Consider the following 25,323-nt stretch of genomic DNA (forward strand, 5'->3'; position numbering starts at 1 on the left):
ACTATCAAGAACATTTCTAGGAGGAGATAAGTTGATTCTTTATTTTTAGAGGGTGGATAAGGTTACTTTACAGTATTATTACGACCTGTGAGGTCTATGGGTTGCTCTGTGTGTTGTGCTTGTGTTGCTGTGGGTGCCTCTGTCTCTCTTCTGCAGGTTGTTACCTGTGTCCTGAGCCTGACGCTGTGTGAATCCCACAGCTAGAGCTGATCAGTGGCAATCAGTGGGGCATATAAGTTGTGCCAATGAAGTGCTCTCGGTCACTCTTTCTTGCTCGCTCGCAACAGCCTGTGTGCTCTGTGTGGCCCGTAGCGTGATGTGACCTGCTGGGTGGCGACCCTTAACTTCACCCCGCGCCGTGCGTCCGGTGACTCTGTGGAGGCAGCCGTTGGCCCAGTGTTCCTGACCAGCTGGAAGCCGGTGTGGTGAGCGGCAGGTGACCACCACGTGTGCTTCACCAGCGTGGTGGGAGACGTGGAGACCGTGTATCGTGTTATCCACTGAATACCCTGTGTCACTTAATTTACTTTACATAACATAATTCATATCGTCTCTGGCGTGAGCCGAGATCGCTTTCATTTGGTAAACACATTTTGTTACTTTGTTGAAATAAATACAATAACTGTGGAACGTGTTTTGGGTCATCCTTGGTTTTTCCACCCGGTTTATTTATCTGCTTGTTAGTCCCACGCCCCTAGACAAGCTGGGGACGTAACAAATGTATCATCAACTTTTTCTAGTTTACTCTTGTTAGTTTTCTGCCATCAGTGCAGTTTAAACATGAGGCCTTGAAAGGAGGTACTGTATGAAAACCTTGACTCACTGATTTTTTTTCTTCTTCATGTAGCCTCTAATAATTATAAATGGCCTATTTTGTTCACAAGAACATAAATTACTTGTACTCCCTGGACATTTAGGTTAATGAGAGTACTTTCCATGTGCTACTGAAGTGTGAGTACAGTGAGTTAGGAGCTCCATGCAAAGCTCTGCTTGACCTCAAAGAGTGCTGTACCTCATGCCTTTGGTGGAGTGGTTGTCGAAGTTTTGCAGCAGCTGAGGGAGACCCAGCATGGCCTCAAACATCACGGCCAGGGAGCCCAGCGTCTCCACAAACAGAGCAGAGTCCAGCAGCAGCAGGGTGACCACCGCACACAGCACAGTGAAGCCGAAGCAAAAGAGCAGGTAGTCCTCAAACGCGCTCCACTTCCAGAAGTAGCGAAAGTCCAATTCTGGAGAGGGAAAAGGATAAAGCAGATACAGAGAAACAATTTAACCTGTGCTCGATACTTTTCATCAGTATTGTTAACGGTCTGGAAAAACTAAATCGGAGACATGTGACAGGCAAAGGAGAGAGGACACAGGATGGAAAGTGAAGATAGGGATAAAAGTGTTGGAGGATTTAAAGGAAAGAAAACAGACAGAAGAGCCTGAAGAAATGATAAAATAATGCCTGGTGCACACTACAGGATTTCAATATATAATATATATAATATATCCATCCATCCATCTTCATCCGCTTATCCGGGATCAGGTCGCAGGATATATAATATATAATATATATATAAATATATGGGACCCACAGACATAACGAGAGATTATAGATTCATATTCTAATTGTAAGAATGCACACACATACATACACTGTCAAGAGGCAGGACTACACACTTTTTGTTTATGAAATTAATAAAGGGACAAGGATCTTACAGTAACTTGCGCGATCAAATGTGATTTTAGAAAACTAACAAACATGGAGGCAGACTGTTACTGTTCGCTGATTGCAGTCACTTTGCACTGAAAAGAAAAGAGAAAAAACAATTGTGAATGAAGTTGTGTCTGAGTATCAGAATGGCTTCCATAGCTGTTTCACACTATAGGACTTTGAATCGTAAATATCAAACACGGGGAGACGCTGATCTCGTCTGTAGCATTAGATTATGTCTGTAAACCCCTCACACTATAGCACCATTTGGACAAATAATCTTTTCAGACCAGTCTCGAATTGGGAACATGCCCACGCTTGTCGGGAGAGGCAAGTCAGACCCAAAATCTGTCCAATTATCCTCTAGTGTGGGGCCAACATAAAGAAGCAGAGTAACAGTGAAGAAGTGTTTGTGTGTGTGTGTGTAGTGCTCAAGGGTGAGATGGATGTTACAGTATGTGAAGATGGAAACAGAAGAGCAATAGTGACAGGCGGAGATTGAAAGAGGAGAGGGTGAAATAGCAGGAAAAAGATGGGAGGAGGAAAGAGTAGAAATAAGAGTGTTTCATTTAATGATGCAAATTCTGCAAAGACAGCACTCCTAAATCAATACTGTGCACATGTACAAGTGAATGGAACAAAGATAAATGAGGTTGTTGAAAGCTTTTACATTTCAATTACTTTGGAATAACCTGGCCTGGCCAGGCGCTACATTTAGAAAGTTTATTACCTTTGTATAAAGCTATCTTTCCACTGACACAATTATTTATCATGTGTGACTTTTACAAATTGACCACACATAAATCTGTTGTTTATTCCCTAAAATGGCTACTCATCTTTAATGGAAGAGGTGGCCAACAAAAGTCAGAGTGTGGTTTTGAATTAGAATTGAGCCAACATTTAAAAACTGACAGTGGTAAAGCAGCTTAAAAAGATGTCTCTCCTATCCGCTTGGAGGCTGATTCAAGAGCTGCCAAGGAAAGCTTATGACTGGAAACATTATAGGCTAACTACATCTACATTCTCGTCACCATCAGCCATCTCCTCAAATGGACCATAACGTGAGATGATTGACGATCTCTCATTGCTTATGTATGATCATGGAGCTGTGGAAAACCAGCTGACATCAGCTAAAGGGGATTGATGGCTAAATAAGAGCCCATTAATTAGTGTGGAGACTCAAGTGTGACGCTGCATACTGCTAAGCACCTGACTTCCACATTTGCTGTGGTTACCTTTCACACTGACTGGTGTGGGATAGGCGACATAAGTGGTTGCCTAGGGCGCAAAATGTCAGAGGGCGCCACAAGAGAAAGTTTTCGACTCTACATGAATCACCTCCGCCCAGCTGATATTTGCTATATGGCACCCGGCAGTGCTTGTTGAAGCAGCAGCTGGTAGCTCCTTCAAATGTGGCTACACTTGTTTTTTATCTGTTTTGTTCCGGCTTTATTATGAAAACATGTGTTACCTATGACATAAATACAGTCATTGGAAAATGAAGACAGGGTTTTTGGATTTAAGAGCAGCAGACCGAGATTCACCCAGACCAGGCACCACGGCGGGTGCGGTGACTGCTCAGAGGAGAGGAAAGAGAGCCAGGAGAGGAGCCATGCTGGCCCAGCTTGGACTTAATTCTGCTCCTAAAGAGCCGGTCTGGACAAAATGGGACTCATATTGACCAAGCAACGGAATTCAGAGACTGTTGTGCCCACATCATTACAGAGACCTGCCCCATCAACATCCCGGATCAAGCACTCGACATGCTCCAAGCTGTCAGCGCAAGACTCCAGCAAGATGAGAGGAGGTCTTGTGTCTTACTTTGATGATGCTTGGTACACAAACACAGTCAAGATGCACTCTGTTTCCCAAATGTCAAATGTCAGACTGTTTATTGTGAAAATGAAACTTTCATATTATCATCTGGTTGCTGCAGTTTACATTCACCCCAGATGCAAATTCAAAAAATGCACTGTGGAATGTTCGGGGTGTATATATGTATGTGTATATGTATATAAATAACTTTATGTATTGTTCTATATTATTACCATATTTTAATATTGGCCCACACTTAATCATATGTTGTGTGTGTAGCACAAAGGAACTACAAATTTGGCTTCGTCTGTCTGACTGTATCAGCCGAGAAATAACGCAGGCTAATGCACAGAGTAGCAAAAATATTATGAATTCTAATTAAATCATGATGTTAGTCTTGTAATATTAGAACTTTTTTCTCAATATGTCAGAGAACACAGATATGTGGGAGAGATTCTGAGTGTGCAGGAAGTTTTGAACATGAGCAGAAAACCTGCTGAAACACAACAGCTACTAAAGTCCAGGAGTTTATAACTGGATTAGAATGATGTCATTGTCACTGATGGTCAAAGGTGCCACATGCACATTTAAATAGGTTACTTCCCCAAATAAAGACACAAAGAGTAGGAAAGACTATCATGTGTGTTATCTCAGCAGGGATTTTATTAAATGAGGAAAGTTGATCTACAGGAAAAGACATTCTAAAAGGCAATAGCTAGAGAATGCCTGAAAGCCTCACTGCATTATATTCTATTAACTGTTAATTAATTAATTAATTGTATATATTTTGAATTTACACCAGTGGCATACACTTTGTGTTTACTTTTATATAAATAAATAGTTCCACCATAAATTGATGCAGAAATTTTCACTGGAATGGAGGAAATATTGTGTTTAATGCTCAAAATGCCCCCTCCAGTGTTCAAATAAAACTTATGCTTTTGCATTTATACAAAAAATGTACCCTATAACATCATCAAGGAAAACAGTCTCTGTTTAATACATTGTTTCTGGGGAAAATACCAGGTTAGGTTTTGGTGTCCCTTCAACTTTCACTCAGGAGCAAAAATCAGCCTTTAAACTTTAACGATTTGTTACTTATTGTGATAATTATCGACATCGAAAGTGTAGTTAACAATCAGTGGAAACCAAGAGGAGATGGGGCCTGGTTTATTATAGACCTGGATTCATCCAAAAACTGGGCCTCTTGCATACAAAGGAAGTACAAAGCCTCTGATGTGTGATATGTACCTCTGCTTAAAGTCAAGCAGAAATACCAAACTTAAAATGTTTATTCTGGGACCATTGTAGGCCACTCTGGCCATAAAGGTGTCACTTGCCGACACTCTCCGGATGACCAAAGGCACACCCCCTTTTTCTTGTCCTGCTTCTACCACACAAAATGGTCAGAAGCCATAAAACTGAAACTTCAACATACTCACACACAACAAACACGGCCCCTCCTCCATTCGCACTGATGTGCAAACTGATCGCCAGACGTCCAGTTTTATTGCCAGGTATGTGTACACATATGAGGAATTTGACTCAGGATTGTACATTGCTCACGATGTGCTTACTTATACAATAATAAAATAATAATATAATAATAATATCAGACACAAACTACAGAGTAGACAACACTAATATACACACTATGAACAAAACAATATAGACATACTGACAAATAGTGCAGTAGTGCAAAGGATGCAAGAGTAAACTATTCTCATTATGTACATGTTGAAGGTGGATATGATATAAGTACACATACATGTACACATGTGCACAGTGTGATGGAGCATAGTGCAAAGGATGCTGGAAAAAATAAATAAGACCTATGAGCTGAGGTAGGAGTATTGGTATACAGTATGCACAATATGACATAGTATGAACAGCACTGAAATAGAGAATGGTGAATAAATAAATAATAAGTGGAAACCAGTAAACAGGTGCTGATTAGAGACAGAGTTACTGGGTTATTGCACAGGAATTGTTCCTGACACTATGAATCAGAAATCAGCTGTTCATCAGAGTGATGGCTTGTGGGAAGAAACTGTTCCTGAGTCTGTTGGTTTTGGCGTACAGTGCTCTGTAGCGCCTACCAGAGGGGAGGAGCTGGAACAGGTTGTGCCCGGGTGAGATGGACCTGCAGTGATGTTTCCTGCCCATTTCCTAACTCTGGAAATGTATACGTCCTGAATGGAGGGCAGGTTGGCACCGATTATTTTTTCTGCAGTCCTGACTGCCCGTTGTAGTCTGCTCCTGTCCTTTTTGGTGCTAGATCCAAACCAGACAGTGATGAAGGTGCAGAGGACAGACTGGATGATGGCTGTGTAGAACTGGATCAGCAGCTCCTTAGACAGGTTGAGCTTCCTGAGCTGACGCAGGAAGTACATCCTCTGCTGGGCCTTCTTGATGATAGTGTCAGTGTTGGACTCCCACTTCAGGTCCTGGGATATAGTGGATCCCACGGTCATCTCCACAGTTCTGAGCTTGTTAAGCTCCAGGTTGTTCTGACCGCACTAGAGAGCCAGCTGATCAACCTCCCATCTGTAGGCCGACTCATCACCGTCCCGGATGAGGCCGATGACCGTTGTGTCGTCAGCGAACTTCAGGAGTTTGACAGATGGGTCCCCTGAGGTGCAGTCGTTGGTGTAGAGGGAGAGCACACACCCCTGGGGGGCGCCAGTGCTGATAGTCCGGGTGCTGGATGTGATGTTCCCCAGCCTCACCTGCTGACTCCTGTCAGTCAGGAAGTCTGTGATCCACTGACAGGTGGAGGCTGGCACAGTGAGCTGGGTGAGTTTGGTGCTGAAGATGTCCGGCATGATGGTGTTGAACGCCGAGCTGAAGTCCACGAACAGGATCCTTGCATATGTCCCTGGAGAGTCGAGGTGTTGCAGGATGTGATGCAGACTCAAGTTGACAGCATCATCCACTGACCTGTTAGTCCTGTAGGCAAACTGCAGGGGGTCCAGCAGGGAGCCTGGAGCCTGGGCCTTGCAGCACATCACCTCCACAAAAATGATGTATCATAGCAACCGCAGCATCTCGAAAAAAAACACTGCGCCTCCAAAACGCACTCTAGCGCTCCCAGCTAGGCGTTCAGAACAGCAGGTGGCATTCTCAGCTGGCAAAACACGCTTTGGTGGACACAGGCCCTAAGATTACTTTAGATTAAAGTTAAAACCTCGAACCACAAAAGGTGACTCCTACCGTGGGACACGCCCCAGGAAAGTGACAAACAGCTCACAGCTCACTCGCTCTTGCTCTTGTCTCTTGAGCTGCGTTTCGACCAAAGGAACTATACCCCGGAACAAGGAACCTTTGGAGGAACTCATTGCATTTCCCCCGGAGAGATCAGTGTCTAAATGTAGTTCTAGGGTCTTTATTTTACTCCCCCAAAAGTCCCTGCTTTATCCAGTTTGTTATTAAATGTGTAACAAACTTTATTGTGTGTCTCTTCATTATACTCCCACACAAAAAATCAGTTTTTAATGGTCAAGCATAGCCTATAGTTTTTCATTATATTCCAGTCAAATCTGATGTTCATTTATAAATTTTGCTCATGGATAGTGGTTACTAAATAATGATGCCTGTGCATCGCTTTGTACAGGGTATAGGCCTACAGCCTACACCAGCTGGTTAATTTGCCTAATCTTTGCAAGTCTTTAGACCACGGTGGAAACGCACACAACAATGGGCTGAAGGAACCTTTTAGTTCCTTGCAAAGAGATCTGGGGACTTAAAAGTCCCCGGTACTTTTGGTCGAAAATCGGCTTTGCTCTAGTGTCTTTCTCTCTTCCCAAAAGTGCAGCCTGGAGAACCTCTGCGACTGCCAGTTTTCCTTTGTCTTACAGCAACATTAATTATAGCTATTCACGAGGTCTTGCGAACCTTCTGTGAATTTATCTTTTATTTTGTTAAAAGTTATTAGGTAGTTAAATTTAAGCAATTTTTGATTGAGAAACTATCAAGTTTCTTTTAAAACTTTATTTCGTTTAAAATGAACTTCCGGAACTTTCATTACTTCCAATGACAAACAAAGTTCAGAGGTCAGTCACACGAGTCAGTTACGCCACCAGTAACCAAGAGGACATCCACTTCAGAACGCTGAGCAACTGGCAACAGCCTGACCACTGCACGTCTGAGTTCCAGCGGTGGACAAATGCTGAAATGTGTGGCAGGCATCCCTAATAAACGTATTCACCGACTTAAACTCATCCAGGGTTCTGCAGCATGGATTATTACACGGAACATGTCACTCCCCAGCTGATTCATTTACACTGGCTCCCTTTGTCACAACAGATTCACTTTAAAATGATATTATTAACATTTAAAGCTCTTCACAATTTATCCCACAAACCTCCTTCAGACTTATGCTCCGTCTCGCTCCCTGCCTGCAGTCTTCAGCAGCAAGTCTCGTGGCACTTCCAGCCATCAACCTCAACACAATGGATTCCAGGACCTTCTCTTATGCTACACACAAACTTGGAACTTATTTCCCCCTCACATCCACATACTGGACTCCATTACATAATTATTTGTTTATTATTGATGCTTTGTTGTTTATTTCTTATTATTGATCTTATGATGTAAGGTGACCTTGAGTACATATACATATATATATATATATATATATATATATATATATATATATATATATATATATATATATATATATACACACATATATATATACACACACATATATATATATATATACACATATATATACACACACATATATATATATATATACACACACACATATATATATATATATATATACATATATATATATATATATATATATATATATATATATATATATATATATACACACACGTATATATAACTTGTTATATTGTGACAATAAACCTACCTACCTCGAGTGCTACGAAAGGCACCATTAAATAAAATGTATTATTATTTTTATTATTATTATTACTACTACTACTGTACATTTGCATGCATATGTATGTGTCTTTACATTTCTATACAGATGAAAGACAAATGTTGAAAGCAAATACTGTCAAATGTGGCAGTTTTAGTTTCTTTGTGGACCAGATGCTTAAAATGTGATTGCAACATTCCATTTGAATCTAACTGAGGGCCTTTGTTGCTCTCTCCCTCTATACTTCCTGCTCTGTGTCCACTGTCAAATACTGAATAAAATATATAAATAAAACTATAAAGACATAAATAAGTCAGAATATAGTGAAAAACAACTTTCCAGAGCCCAAGGTGATTGCAAATAATTTTTTGTTTTGTTGTCTAATTCTAAAACTCAGAGGTACAAAACTGAGAAAGCAGCAAATCCTTTGATTGAAAAGGTACAACCAGAGAATGTTTTGGCATTTTTGGTGGTGCACTACTTACGATCAACTAATTAATTAAAGGGGTAATCAAGCACCAGTTTGGTCAGGACTTGGATTAGGAAGTGCACTGTAGACCAGTGCTCAAACAATTAAACAATGAATAGATTTGCAAAAATGAATCAATGACAGTTTTGACAATCAACTAGAATTATAGAAATTAGTATTTGCTGTTTACGGTCTCTTAAACGTGTGGATCTGCTTGCTTTTTTAAATGTTTACTGTTGTCAAATGAATACCTTTGAAGTTTTGGACTGTTCATCAAATAGTAATGAGAAGTTATAAAATATCACTAAAAGGCTGTGACAGGTATTACTGTGAAAACATAAGCTAATTGTAACCATACTGTGCAACTAATTACAGATTTTGTTGTTGACAAAAAAATTCTTAACTCCAAAGTCCAATTACTGGCTTTTTTTTAAAGCTTTGAAAACATTTCGAGGTTTTTGTCAGGTGAGGTGAAAATTTTGAATTATGTATAGCCCCTTTTCCACTGCATAGTACAAGCTCAACTCGCCTCGCCGTTTTTTGGTTTTCTTGTAAAAGTTGTACTTGTGCTACCAGGTACTTTTTTTCGTATCACCTCCGTCGAGGTTCCAAGCGAGCTGAGGCGATACTAAAATGTGACATGAAAAGCAGACTACTGATTGGTCAGAGAGAATTGTCACTATTCCCTGCATCACCGTTGCTCGCACCAGACAGAGGCCAGCAACAGAAAGTTTTATATTTTACAATTTTCATACGTTATATCATCACTAAATGTCACGATTCTGTCCTGAGGTTGTCTGCGTTTTATTATTTTGGCCGTGCCTTCTCTGTGTTTTGATGCTTGTTTCTCTGTTTCTGGGTTTTGGTTTCCGATTCTGAGGTTTTGGTTTTGGTTCTGCATTTTAGTCCTATCATCTGTTCTGTTGAGTTTAGTTCTCTGTGAGTTTACTTATTGATCAGTTTGGTATCTGTCTGTTTTCTTGTATCCAGTCTTCTCGGTGTGTGTTTGCATTTTGATCTGGTCCTGTCGGTTTGTGTCTTGTGGAGTTGGTCTATGTTGTCTTCTGCTTGTTCTGGTCTGATCTGTCCTGTTGATATTTTGGTGCCTGCCTTAGTTCTTATTCAGTTCTGTTACTGTCTGATGTATTAGTTTCCGTACCATCATGCTTGGGTTCTGTCTGTCTGCAGACATTTATGATCTCTGCCATTTTCATTATTTAATCTGATTTTGATCATTCTGCTTTAGTCTGCTCTGTCCTCATTAAGCTTATTTGGTTTGCTTGTTTGCCTGCGGCAACCTGTGGGCCTAGCGACACCGGCCAGCCGCCTGCTCACAGAGCCTTCTGGTCCCACAGTCACACAGACAGCTGCAGCAACAATGACAGAGGAAAACACAGCTGAAAGGTTTTCATACCGCTTATCTTTCTTTACATTCTGAGTAATGTTGAAACTATTTAACTTAAATTAAGAGAAAGCTGTGTGGATCGCAGGTGTGTGTTGCATTGAACATTAGGTCACAGCAGTTGTGTGCGGCGTCGCTACGACAACTACATTGAAGGGTACGGTCTCTGGGTACTATCTGCAATGGAAAATGGAGGACGGCCAAACCGAGTCGAGTAGAGTCAAGTCGAGTCGAGCTGGTACTGGTAATGGAAAAAGGGATTCAATTTCTAAGTCTCAAATTAGCCTGGTAATGGGTGACAAGAGTTATTGAAAACCCAGTGTGTAGCCCCAACACCTCTCTCTCACTCAAAGAGGAGTGTTTTCCATTTAGAACATTTCTCTCAAAGGTCCTTATCCATTATTATCATCTAACATACTGTACATATATGGCACACACACACACACACACACAGCCCCAACACCCGGCTGGGACGTTTCCCCTTCCACTCCAGTGAGCTGCATCTGCTGTTGCATCCCGGGACAGACAGAGTGAGAGATCTTGCAGCGAGTGCAGGGTGGCACGTTTGTGGCAAACAGCGAACTTGATTGATGGCTTTATTACCGAGAGCCACAAAAGACACGATGCCCGTGGGAGGTGGGAGAGGAGAGCCATACGACACAACAGCTTCTCAGCTCTCACAAACACACACACACACACACACACACAGCCTGATATATTGACTCTCAGGACATGACTTTTGTCTGTTCTCACAAACTATGACACTGAGACACTGACTTAAACCGAAGAGCTGGAAACAAAGAGCCACTTAAGTTTTCATTCACAGGTCCCTTTTTTCTACTGGTGCCCCCTTACTTCAACACAACATCAAACCTGAGTCACTGCAGCCGCTGGCGGCTGGCAGAGGGAGGCTGGAGAGTCAGGAGAGGCTTAGAGGCTACCCTTTATCAGTAACACAAAAGTCCTTTAATTTCCGTTTGAATGAGGCCAAGGTGGCAAAGTACAACCATGCTGACAGCAGCAATAACAAGAGTAGTGCTATTTCAAAACTACTGTTAGTGTATAAAGCCTCCCACTGAGCCTCTCACATTTCCATCTCTCCATTTTTAATTTAGCTTCCCCTCCCTCTCTCCCACTTATCAGCAGTACACACACATTCACAGTCAGACACCAAAAACACTTTTCTCTCGTCCTCTTACCAAGCAATCCATTTTCATACAGAGAGCAACACACCCACTCCCCCTCCTCTTATCTATGCTCTCTCTCTCTCTCTAGCCATTTTCATCTCTCACTTATACAGCCTTGTATATTTACCTGCATAATCAAATTGCCTGGAGGAGTATAATGAAAAGAGAAAGCTATGCATCATTCATGGTGTCATCACTTTTATTTGTCCTCCTCTCATTTCCTGCATCATCCTCTGCTTCCTTTCCCCTGAACAGCTCTCACTTCCTTCCTCTCACTGCTTAAAAAAAAGTTTTTTACCCCCCCTTTGCAGACAAAAAATTTGTCTACACACACACACACACACACACACACACACGCACTCCTCCTTTGTGGCTGTTGTCCTGTCACCTAAGGACAGGACAGGTGGCCTGGCCTTTTCCAAACAGCATCCTCCTGTCTGGTGTGTGTCGAGGCCTGGGCTGCACTTCAAACACCCCAGAGGCCCTGGAGTGCCCGAAGGAGGCGAGACACTCTGTCTTAACACAGACTCTTTGTTTACACAGAGCCCATTCAAGATCAAACAATTCAATTACTAAAACGGGCGAGCAAGCAGCCCCGAGGACGTCAATACCTGTGTGTGAAGTTGCTCAGGCAGGATGAGTCAATCAATTTTTGTATGTGTGTGTCTGTTCAGGTGTAAGGTCAGAATTGTGACAGCCTTAGTGGGACTGTCTGGGGTGTAGCATTATCAAGACTTGTGTGAGACAACAGTCTCACACAAGCTGCACACAGGAGGCAGAGGAGAATTAGAGATAGAGGGATGGAGGTTGTGTGAGTCAGACAGACAGAGAGAGTAGCCTTGAGTCTGTCAAGAATATATATGGGGACTAATGTCGCTGCATTTCCCAGCAGGCCGCGCAGAGAAAGTACAGTTCAGAGTAGCGACTCCGAGACAGAGACAAGGATGGACTCTGGCAGATAGAGAGCTTCGAGATATGCTGACTCAGCACTGTCGGTCTGCGAGCAGGACGACTCAGCTCTGTGGAGTCTGCTCTGTGTATTTCAGGTTGTGTGAAAGTTGATGCTTGACATCTCTTGTAGGCTGTCTGTTGGGTGCTCGACTAACTGATCTAATCTGCAGAAAGGTGCGACTTCTTGTAGGACATGTAGGATGTAGCCTAATGGACTTTTCAGGTTATAATAATGGGTAAAAACAAGGCAGGGTAGGCGAGAACCAAGATATCAAAATACATATACAAAATACATACATAGCAGACAAACATTCAGGCGAGGGTAAAAAGCAGACACACTAGACAGTAGACACTAAATGAAGAAGAACGAGAATAAACAATGAGAAAAAGCAGACTTATATACAGATGCATACATCATACATAGGAAACACAATGAACACAGACCACAAACTTTAGACAAGGACGCCAGAGGCAGACAACTTAAAATAAAAAACAGGAACTAACAAAACTCAAAATCCAAACCATGACAGGACTAACCTACTAACCTGATCCAGGTTAATATCACAGTATCCGTGAGCTGAGCCCACAGACTGCCTGTGCTTTTTCAGCTCATGAATACAGCTCAGAGTTTTGACAGCAGACACACCACCAAAAATTCCCCAACACCATACTGACAAGCGACAAGCTTTAATAGGGACACTGCAGGCACGCTGCAATCATTTGGACAGACAGAATGTCACTCTCTCCCTGACAAACTGAAAAGAGTGAAGAAGTGCTTGTTTCTGCAGCAAAAACACAACGTGGTTCACCAGCAGAACAGGTCTGAGTGAAGACAAGAAATAATCCACTGTTCTCTGCATGTCTGTCTTCTTCTGTCAGCTCTTTGAATAATACAAAAGCTTCTAATAATAATGTCCACTCATTAAGTTACTTTGGGAAAGTAACACACAGAAGCAAACATAGGAACAAATTGCCTTCCCAGTGGATTTACTTGGGAGTGGAGGAACTTCATTACACAACTGTCTTCTCTGGTAAAACACTTGGATAATTTATTAATACAAATGAGTAAATGCAAATATGAGTAATGCTGACTGAGCATTTCAACTACTTCGCCCTTTACTTTTTTCAAAAACTTTTTCACACGTGTTCCTAAAGCATGAGAACACAAAGGACAGTGAAACATGTTTAATTAACACAGAGTTTATTAACAAACAATTTGTTACATACGTATTTCTACCATATTTGTGTGTGTGCTCCTTCTTGTGTGCTGCCAATTACTACGGAAGTGAATAAGTATCTGGACGCTCGGAATTGGCCTTAGAATATTGTCAGAGCTTCTTAAAATATTGAAACTGATTTTTTTTTGACACATTGAAAACAGCTTTTAAAACATGAACACAGTTTCTAAAACACTGATCACAGAAAACTCTACTGTGGCACACTGCAGCTTGTGGCGTGTGGGAATAAATTGTAGTTTTTGAACCAGGAATGGATCAACGATACACCAGCACCACTCACACAACCCACACCACACTTTTGTAACCAAGATTATGGAACAATATTTATAACAATAACTTTAGTAAAATAGATGTAAAATAGAACAAAAGGAGAATGTTGCTCTAAGGAGTAGGTGGCTTGAAGGAGCACATTTTGGCGCAATGGCATCCTGGCTGCCAAATCTACATCTGTCCATTGCAGAGGCTCTATCCACAATCTGGAGGAGGAACTAGAATAGTGTTTTAGTATATTGTAACAATAAATAAAAAGTATAATGTTCATTTAGTATGCTGTCAGTTTAATATTTATATAGTAATTATATGATTACAACATTAATTCTAATTTGATATAATAGTTTACAATGTAGCTTTCCATTAGTATATTAATTCCAGCTAAAGCCGTTTCATTGGTGTAGGTTTTGTTCATTCGTTAAATCCTTGTGTAGAAAAAGTGTCTACTGATACTGACAGGTGCATTGGCTTAATGAAAAGTTGAATCTGTTTCATCAAAAGGCACTCGATAAAGCTAAACAGCCAGCCAAACCCGCTCTTTACTTGCACACTGTAAATAATTCTCCGGTTCACATATGTGTTTTTAGTGAAAATCTTGTACTGTAGAGCTTTGTAGACTGCTGATCAAAAATCATCAAACCACTTTATTTTTTAAATACAACAGGGCACAGAACAATCCACACACTGACGAGTCAACACAAACCTAATTAAAGTAAAGCATATAAAAGGGAAATAAAAAATTAAACAATGATGACAAAGCCCACAATCTACCATCTCTCCACATCATACGTTCCCTGCTAAACTGTTCAGCTGCTTCCCAGTGAAGAGGATTTTTTGGAGGGGATGTTGCACAATGTCAGACTGGACCAACACTGGCAATGGGTGAAGAATGGACAACTCTCATTCACCAGTTACTGGTGAGCATACGTTGGTGTCTGTAGCTACCTGTCGGAAGCTCCGTCTTAAACCTGACTCTTATCCAGTTTTATTCCACACTTTTGCGTTACATTTTTTATATCCTTTTTATTTAACGTTAAGTTTTTAACTTAAGTTTTATGTGGGTTAAGGATTTTAGTCATCCGACATGGATTTTAAGCTAGATGACCGTAAAAATGCTATCAACGCTACTGATCACAACAAAGCTCCGGCGACTAACGTTATGCTAGCCGAGATAACTCTGCCCAATGAGGACTGCACACTCCTTAAGAAAGCGAACAAAAAGATTGCTGACCTTATGAAAGACATCCGACGACTTTCAGAGGAACTCAAAGAGAAAGATTCCCTGCTGACTGGCTTTATGGATCGTCCATCACAAGAGTGATAGTCCATGTCGGAAAAAATGACACAGCTCTTCAGCAGTCTGAGCTGACAAAATCAGATTTTAACCGTCTTTTTAACTTTTTAAAGCAGTGTAGAAAGTCCGTTTTTATCTCTGGTCCCATTCCCACAGTTGGTCGTGGTGCTGGCCGCTTCAGTAGACTCCTTGGCCTCCACGACTGGCTCCAGTCCACCTGCAGGGCTCACCGTGTGTGTTATGTCAATAACTTTAATACTTTCTGGCAAAGAATCTCTTTTTTTTTAAGACATACGGAATTCAAAACAAACGGGGCTCAGAAATGTTAGCTGCTCACATACAGCATTGTGGTGCGGTCCACACATGACTTACGTGAATGACTAATCATTCATGCAGCACACCTGGACACACCACCGCTCACTGAACAGATCTCTGCCTCACTGCCACAAACAACTGTCTCAAACCGGCTGGCATGTAAAGCCGTCTGCTCCCAGCGCTGTTCCAAAGACTTCTATTCCTGTCATCATCACACATAGACCAGTAAACCAAGATGTGCACATCCCACACAGAAATCATAGTAATCTTATAAGGATTAGGACAACTGCACCAACTCCAGCACCCAGAACAAACTCATTTAAAATGTCTCTCTTCAATGTGAGATCACTGTCAAGTAAGACTTTTATCTTAAATGATTTTATCTTGTCTGCAAATCTAGATTTTATGTTTTTAACTGAATCATGGTTGCAAATGAATGACTATAGCCAGCTAGCTGAACTGTGTCCACCTCAATATGATTATTTTAGTCATCCGAGGGTCAGTGGTCATGGTGGTGGGCTAGTGAGCGTGTACAGGAAAAATTTTAAATGTCATCAAGTACGCTGTGATGACTTTAACTCCTTTGAAGTTCTCACTCTTAAAGTTGGAGGGCTGCAACCTATCATATTTATTATAATTTATCGCCCCCCAAAACCACCTGGATGATTTTTATATAATATAATAATATATAATCTTTATTTGTAGAGCGCTTTTCAAAAACAAGTTACAAAGTGCTTTAACAAGTGTAAAGACAATAATACCCAAAAAACAATAATACAGAAACAATACAAGATAAAAGCAAGAAAACATTGAAAAGACTAAAATACACGTTTAAGATAAATCTAAAATAAGTAAAATAGAATAAAATAAAAGGGATAAAATAAAGTCAAATAAGATCGGGAAAGGCTCTCCTATAAAAGTATGTTTTAAGAAGGGACTTAAAAGAGTTCACTGACTCAGCCGACCTGATTTCCTCGGGCAGGCTGTTCCAGAGCCTCGGGGCCCTGACAGCAAACGCTCTGTCCCCTTTAGTTTTCAGTCGAGACTCTGGAACAGACAACAGACCTCTGCCCGAGGATCTCAAGGTACGTGCTGGTGTGTATGGGACTAAAAGGTCAGAAATATAACAAGGCGAGAGGCCATGAAGAGCTTTAAAAGTGATCAATAAAATTTTAAAGTCAATTCTAAAACATACTGGGAGCCAGTGTAGTGAAGCTAAAACAGGGGTGATGTTGTTGATATTTCTTTGTTCTGGTTAAAAGCCTGGCAGCTGAGTTCTGGACAGTCTGGAGTCGATCAGTAGATTTTTGGGTTAAACAAGTGAAAGGCAGTTGCAATAATCCCGGCATGATGAGATAAAGGTGTGTAAAATGGTCTCGGTGTCCAGTTCAACCACCAATTAATGAGTCCTTATCTCAGTTCAAATCTCCACAAGAGTCCCTCTTTCAACAGCTCCTCTTCTGTATCCCAGCAAGCAAAGAAAAAAATACTCAGATTGAAGTTTAATACAAAAGTTGGCCAATGAAAATGAAAGTAAGTGATGCCTCTTGGTGGTTTGAAAAGCCGTCACAGATATTCCCTGAGCTGACAGATGGCTGTGTGTGTGTGTGTGACTTGAAAATTTCGAGCATCAAAGACTTCATTTCCTGCATTCTGGTGAAAATTTCTGCAACAATTTCTGGTGGAAATGTTTTTATTTATGTCTCACAGGCATTCTTATTTGCATTTAAATATGTTTCACCTGTAGATCAACTTATTTAATATCATTCCTGTTAAGTCAACACACATAATCTAGTCTTCCCTCCTCTTTTGTGTCAGTGGAATATCCCTCTTATAAATGTGTAACAACTGCAATACCAAGGCGTTCACGGTGTATTCTTTTAGAGATATTAACTCTTTACCACGGTAAAACCAAGAAACAAGGCGTCCATTTTCCAGAGTTTCCAAGTTGATACTTCCTCTACAGACTGCTTTACTCCGCGTGACATGTGGCCAGAGAGTAATCGCAGCCTTCGCGATTAGAAAATCTCGTTTTATCATATTGCGATATTATCGCAAATCATTCAGCCCTAATACACACTGGGGAATCACAATGTCCAGTGCAATTACTGTAAGTCCAATAGCTTCTGTGTGTATGTTTGCCACAGGTTAATGGGAATATTGTAATAGGTTGTGCACCACATTATGTCTTGAGTTTTTATTTGCTTGCGTTGAATTATCTTTTTAGCTTACACATTTAATCCAGGATTGGATTTGTTGCTTCACTGCCCTGTTTGTCGCAACTACATCCTCTATTTCTTTCTTTTATGGGCAGTAAATTAACAAAATAAATGAAGTTATAACAGAAGGCCAAGTTGTTTCATTAGTCCCTAACAGTACTACAGTGGTCTCTCTATGCTCTGTTTGGTCACATCCGCCAAAACAAAAAAGCCTGTCTGCATCTTCTAATGCACATCTATTCACAGGGCCGAATGGCACATTCATTTGCATATTTTGTGTATTAAAACAGTCACTGATGCAGAAACATCTATGTTATACGCTCACAAGTCAATAGTTTACAGTTGCTCGCTTGAATGCCTAATTGTGATGCATTATGTGCCCTTTAATAGAGGTTTCCAACTGGCAACTACAAAGAATGTGCTGCAAGGTTGAAACATAAATGATTGTCATATTAGGGCAGTTAAACGAAGCACAAATAACTGGATATTTATGAGGTGAGAATCAGCTTCTCGCAAAAAGACCTTTCAGACCAAAAAGTCCTTTCAGACTGCAGCTGAGATAGCGTTTGTATTCCCCAAATGCCTGTTTGTGCATATTCGATAAGTACCTGGGAACATTTTGCAAGCACTGGTTTGTCATTTATGCCTGTTGTCGCAAATTTGCATCATACCTGAATTTATATCTTTTCTATGTTCTATAGACAAATTAACAATTTCCACTTAATTTAACATTAACCTGAAAGCAAATGAAAACAGAAATTATTATATTTTCTTTTATTGTAAATAAAATCAGGCATCAAGGGGTTAACAATGTCAGTCAGTTTTACCATTTTTATTGCTATATCCCACTTTTCAAATGACTCCTCAGATGCTGAACCTGCTAAAGCACAAATTATACTTTCAGTATTCGTGTAGGGTTTGCACTATCATCGCGATCATATTGTGTCAATAGACAAACATAATTATACGCTTACACCATAGTTGTAGAACAGCATAGTGATGTCTGCACCACTGTTCATGAACTCCAATACAATATTACTATGAATAAAAGCATATTTCATAATAACTTTTGATCTAAAATTTGGATTTAAATATTAAGTATTAAGTGATAATAATTTAACAATTTATTGCCTCATTTATATTACCATATACACAAATATACTGTTAATGTACTGTGTAGCTACTATATATTTCATATGTATGATGTTCTTTTTTTCTTGGTCTGCTTTGTCTTACTCTTTGGTCAGGAACACTTTTTCTTCTGCGTTTCTGTTGCAGTAGCACTTCTGAAATGGACAGCTTTGACCTTGCAAGTGAACCATGACTGTGTTTTTCCACGACTGATTGCTTCCTCACTGAGTGCATGCGTGTGTTTTTTCTAGCCTCTTGACCCAGACGAAGGCTTAGCTAATGAGCTCTATTGGCATTAAGAACCCACAACAACAATTCTGTTACCAGATGACGTTATGTTATGAAGGATTTCACATCTGTACCCCTTTACCAAAAGAATAACTCTCTGATCCTAAAGAGCTTAATATCAAAGTCAGGATATACCTTCACATAATGCATATCAGCACATGACAGAAGCTAATTCTGTGTGATATTTGTTTGTATGTGCATGCTGACTGTCAGTACAGTCACTGCATGACGTCTCCACGACTAGCAACATTTGTTTCAGCTTCAAGTCCATTGACAATTTTGGCAAACTGTCAAACACACGCATCCATCCATCCACTATGGCCATCCAATCTACCTTTTAACATTAATTCTCACTCTAGCGCCTCCGTCTACTGTCGTCCCTAAAAGTCATTGGCTACCGCCTGCAGCTCTGAGATAAATGAGAGTGAGTCAGTCGGCCTCTAGCATGCCACAGTCCCCAAAAAAGACTCATCCAGGGTTAGCTTCTGCCGTGACTGGGCTGTCTGTATGTATACATCCATGTGTTTGCTTTTGTGTTTGCGCGTGTGTCCTTTTTATGGACTTTTGTAAGGCAATAATTTAAAATGATTTTTTTATTGAATTTGAGTGGAATCACATCATGACAACATGATCATTTCATGGTATTCTTTTGTAATTCAGTTTGTTCTAATTAAAAATGACTAAATGAGTACTGTTACAAATTAGTACATAACAGCAGAACATTCATTCAGCAAATCAGTATTATTATTTTGTATGATTGTGCAAACATTTGCCATACCATGATACGCAGTACATAGATAAATGACTCACAAAGAGAGAAATAAGAAAATAATATAATTAAACCATAAATAACTGAAATCTAAAATACAAACTGAACTTAAACTAAAGACTAGACATACTCTTAATACAGTATATACATCGATGGTGACTGGTATCTGGTTCTATGCATGTTGAGTCTAGTAGATATGTTATTGTCTTGTGTTTATATGGTGAGATGTTTAATTGGAATTCAATATGGTATATTGACATTGGAAAAAAGTTCTCAACGTTAATAACATGATAATGACTGGCAGAGTGTGTAGGCATTTTTGTCTCCTTACTAAAAGATCTTCATAGGTTTGGTTAGAACCAGTCCCAAATAGACCAGAGGATAACAATAATAAGAGGATGTGGAACCAGCCTCGACTTAGGTCCTGGTCCCACGTCTGTTCTCAGTTACTAGGAACAGAGAGGACCAGACAAGAGCTCTACTCTTTATCTCTCTTTACACTGAGTTCTCTCCTGCTGTCTTCTTTAAAACTCTTATCCCTCTCACTCTGTCAGTAACAGCACCTCCTCCCCGTACTCTTCTTCTGCTGCACCTATCCAGTACTGTAAGCTCCATTACGCAGAGAAAATCAGAGATAAAAAAGCCCTTTGTTGGCATTGTCCTTTACTTGTCCTGATAGCATCCGTATAAGCCTTTATATCTTGCCTTGCATGCCAACAAAATCCGTAAATCTCTCAAATCTTTTCAGGATCACACAAGATCGGGTGTGTCTGCAGGAGGTTTGGCCTCAGCTGAGCTTCAGCTCAGTCTCTTTTTGAAGTTTATTTCCTGATTAGGATTTGCTGTCTGCAGCAAAATGAAAGTTTGACGTTGTTTCAAAGAAAGTGGTGTTCTTCCGTGTCATTTGTTTATTAAAGGATATCCGGCGTGATGAGTGTACGGATGTTTTTTTCATTTATTTTTTAACTGTTAGTTGATGAGCTGTTATCTCCTAACCTCAAACACTGAGGCTATTTTCATCTTTGCAAACAGACACTTAATCGTAGTACTACCCTGTGTCCCCAAAATCCTACATATGTAACAATTTTGTATTAATAATTTTGTTCACAGAAACTTTAAAGACACTGACCCTGATCTGACTCTTGTTTTCACCAGCAGTAGAATAATGGCTGAAGGGGCTGGAGGAGCATCAGGAAATTCAGATGAGACAATACATCCATGGCCTTTTTCATTAGGGTTAGGCAACTAAGGCTTTCAAACCAGTGTTGGCTGCACGTAGATGCTGTCAGACTGTTGTGAATGCTTGTTTGATAACAGAACATCAGAGCAGCACACTGACACTGAGCTGACAGTGAACAGGAAAGAAGTTCATCTTTTTAGGCTGGGATAACTCATAACTGCAGCTACATACAATGCAGCCACTCAGTATGTGAACAGTGGCACATTTTCATTGTTCTGGCTCTTCTCCACCACATTGGATTAGAAATGAAACAATAACTATAAGATTAACGTGCTGGCTTTCAGATTTAAGGGTGTTAAGGGTGTCCATATTATGTTAACAATGAATGAATTCTGCAATTTTAAGACAATGCAGCAGGACAAGGAGATTATTGGTTGTGTGCAAAGAGTTTTTCATGTCCTGGTACTTGCAAATGCATCTGTATGTCATAGATCAAAATGTTCAGCTATTCCTGCTTTTTCTTGTAAATGTCTATGTTATACTGCGTATGTGTGGTGGCATTTCACATTGAATGAGTCATGGTTTACCTCCATGTTTTAACTTGATGAATGCTACGTGTTCATGAGGACCTACCCTTTTGTGACCTTTGATAATTTGTCATTAAGTTTGCATTTTAATTGATACTGGTTACATATTTGAACTCCAAATTATATTTGACCAAGGCATTAATAATTCTTAAGTCAAACAAGTGATTCTCCAACCCCATCTGTACCTACATGACTCGTATGACAAGTCTGGACAGAAACTGGTTCATTGAGCACAAAACCTATACCCTTACCTCCTTCCCAAAAACACAGACACACATTTCTCATAACAGTAAACATAATTCACCTGTTTCCACACATGTCTCATTATTTAAAACCCTTTCTTCAAAACTAACACAAAAATGGCCAAATAAATCATTCATCGAACTATATATTCATTCGGGAAACACAGGCTCTCAATATACTTAGCTCAAGTCATCACAACCTAAACTCAAGGAACACACTTCTCTCCAAGTGCAAACACTTAGACTGAAAATTGTTAATGCACCAATTAGAATTACAGGATCAATAAATAGGGCGTAGAGGCATGTCCGTGTGCTTTGAAAAATGGATCCTAACAGTGCTGAAGACAACAGAGGGCGAGGACGAGGTTAATAAATAAATAAATATGAAAATAAAGCTTTTGGAAGTTGGGTATTTTGCTGTGTATGGACTTCCTACATGTGTCAGGTTTTTGACCAAAATATCATTGTTGTATTTCCTTCCAAATCCAATATTATTTATCTGAAAACCAATTCTAAACATTTTGGTAGCAGTGTTTTGAATTAATCCCTCCCTGGCTGTGGGTGAAGGTGAACTGGTCTGATAATAATCAGCTGTTGTCCAGATGGAAGAGTCGGGAGGTCCAGATAAGGACAACAGCACAGGAGACCAAAAGGGTCCAAACTATTTATTAGGGTATACAACAGCAGACATATTATCAATGGGAGGCTTTACTCCTATAGAGATAAGCCAGTGCAAATAAAAGTTAATGGGGTGAAGCAATTATTTGCTGCAAATTACATTGTGTACGTCAACATAGCAGTGATGATGGATTGTGATGTGGTCTGTGGTTTTTGCTAAAAGAGAGTTCACATTTAACAAACATTTTCTTTGTGAGGTTTTTATGGTCTGAACATTGACAGTTCAATTTATAGTTTAACCCACAACGACAGCCAGAGTAGCTGAAATGCTCGCCTGATATACACAGCATTATAGCAGGTTATTAGAAGCATGATGACACAACGACTGCCCAGGGCTTGTGAAAATAATATTATGTAATTATTGGGCGTATTAGGGCACATGCTGACATTTCCTAATGCCGTAGATATAAAGAAACTCACACTCGAGTACATAACAATAGTGTTGTAGTCAAGACCGCCCAAACCGAGACCAAGTCAAGACCAAGACCAGAGTTTATCGAGACTGAGACAAGACCAAGACTTTTAGGGGCTGAGCGCAGTCGAGACCAAGACCAGTTCCCTGCATTGCATGGCACGCAATAAAATGTGGAACAAGATCATAGGTACTTCTCAAATTGATCTGAAAGATCCACATTTCCATTAAAACACCCACATACAAACACTAAGAGCTGAAATCAACATAAGCATCGCAGGGAGGGGTGACAGTCGTCAATTAGGGTTATTAGTTGCATTTGAAGCAATAAGTTTTACTTTCAATCAAAGTTAGGATGTTAACAAATCAGACAATGCAAAAACAATTTATTGATATTCCCAAAGTTATGGTCTTGACTGGTCTTGATATAAAATCCATACAAGACCGAGTACAAATGTGGTCGAGATCGAGATGAGACCAAGACCATTAAAAAGTGGTCTTAAGACCAAGACCAGCCTCGAGTACTACAACACTACGTAACAGTGTTCATAAACTCTATTGCTCCCTTTATTCACATCACTCAGTGCTTATGATCCATCCCACTAACATGTAGTGTACCATGCCCCACTACACTCTGGATGAGTGTGTTCGTAAATATAATCTGACGTGTTTAGATGACAACACACTCAACTTTCATAAAAACATAGTGATACATGAGACAATATGAGATTTAACAAAGGCAGATGACAGATGGCACCAAAATATTTTTGCAAACTTTTTGTTTGATCAAGTTTAAATTTGTATAAATTATGCATGAATAAACATGAGCTGTCTCACTTAGGAACTTGATTCAGTGTGGTCAATGCTGTAAATCTTTGAACAGGCCTCTATATATCCTGCTTAGTCACAGTGCCGGGAATGGGCTTGGACTTTGAATGTATGACAGGGATGTGAATTCCAAATACATCATCATACAGTACGTGCGGTAAACAAATATTTATCCTAAATTAAATTCTTCTAAATACTTACACTTAGATAAAAAGCTGCTATTTTTCTCACAGTGTGCTCTGAGATGGAAGGTAATAGTCAGTAGCTGGCAGTGTTATGGTCTGTCAGATATTCATCTTTTGATTTTTTAAGGCATGCGGCACGGTGATGCAGTGGTTAGCACTGTGGCCTCATGGTCGTGGGTTCAAACTTTGGTCATTCCAGGCCTTTCTGTGTGGAGTTTGCATGTTCTCCCTGTGTCCGCGTGGGTTCTCTCCGGGTGCTCCGGCTTCCTCCCACCATCCAAAGACATGCAGGCTAGGTTAATTGGTGTCTCTAAAAATTGTCCTTAGGTGTGAGTGTGAGTGGTTGTTTGTCTACGTGTAGCCCTGCGATGGCCTGGTAACCTTTCGCTCGATGTAAGCTGGGATTGGCTCCACTCCCCCGCGACCCTGTACACAGGATAAGCGATGGATGTTGTATAATTTACATGACTGCCACTGACATTACAGACACGCAGTGTATGTGTGCAGGAAGAAATTTCTGCTAAGAACAGAGGATAACTGTGTTGTGGTCTAGTCTCTGTTAGGATTTGACACACATACAAGTGGCACGGCCACAAACACATCTTCATCTTCTTCCTCAGGGTACAATTACCTCATCACCCCAGCTGAGCCAACAGTAATTAGCACAGTAGTGCCTCATTAAAAGTCATTGTTTAAACAGAATGTCCATTGACCTTCCTCACTAACGGGCAACTTTCCTTTGTTCCCTTCTCCTTGTGTGTGTGTTGTTATCACTATAAGATAATGTCTATTACCCTTTTTGGGACTGTTTATACCTGTAGATTTTTATGCAATTATAATACTGGGTGAGTGGCAATGGAAGGCTAACATGGCTAAATATTTTACCATCTAAGGCAAACAGCAGTCAACACAGATTGATGTTGCACACTGTCACACACATGCCTAATTAACAGGCACTGGGCCTGACCGGGCCTAGTCAAAACACTACAGAATCTGACCATGTATGGACATCTGGACATGTCTTCTCACAGATTCAGTACTTCCTGTTTGTAGATGACCAAACACTGGCTTTCAGTGCTTGTTTTTATAACATGATGTAGATGGACTACGAGTATCAGCAAGCATGTTCTTGCTATGAGGTTGCATCAGTGTCCACTTGCTTGCTTCAACAGTTCAGACAGAAGAAAATTGTATAGGTTCGGAGGTTTTACATAGAGACAGGGTAGTGAGAGTAAATGAATAAAGTTTAAGAATGACAAACAAAAAGAGG

At 40.3% G+C, this 25,323-nt stretch overlaps 1 protein-coding gene across 7 annotated transcripts in view; it reads right to left on the reverse strand.

Moving 5' to 3' along the window:
• The window catches only part of si:dkey-246g23.2 (solute carrier family 66 member 2), a 66,115-nt gene that overhangs the window by 25,784 nt on the left and 15,008 nt on the right, over nt 1-25,323 (reverse strand). For all 7 annotated transcript variants that reach the window (XM_038707219.1, XM_038707221.1, XM_038707218.1 and 4 more), the window contains exon 4: nt 1,013-1,229. In XM_038707219.1, the coding sequence (XP_038563147.1) occupies nt 1,013-1,229 (217 nt within the window). The remainder of the gene's footprint in view (nt 1-1,012; nt 1,230-25,323) is intronic.

The sequence above is a fragment of the Micropterus salmoides genome, unplaced genomic scaffold (assembly GCF_014851395.1).
Source record: "Micropterus salmoides isolate LMB-PRFRI ecotype aquatic unplaced genomic scaffold, ASM1485139v1 Ms_hic_scaffold_8, whole genome shotgun sequence".
Lineage (NCBI taxonomy): Eukaryota > Metazoa > Chordata > Actinopteri > Centrarchiformes > Centrarchidae > Micropterus > Micropterus salmoides.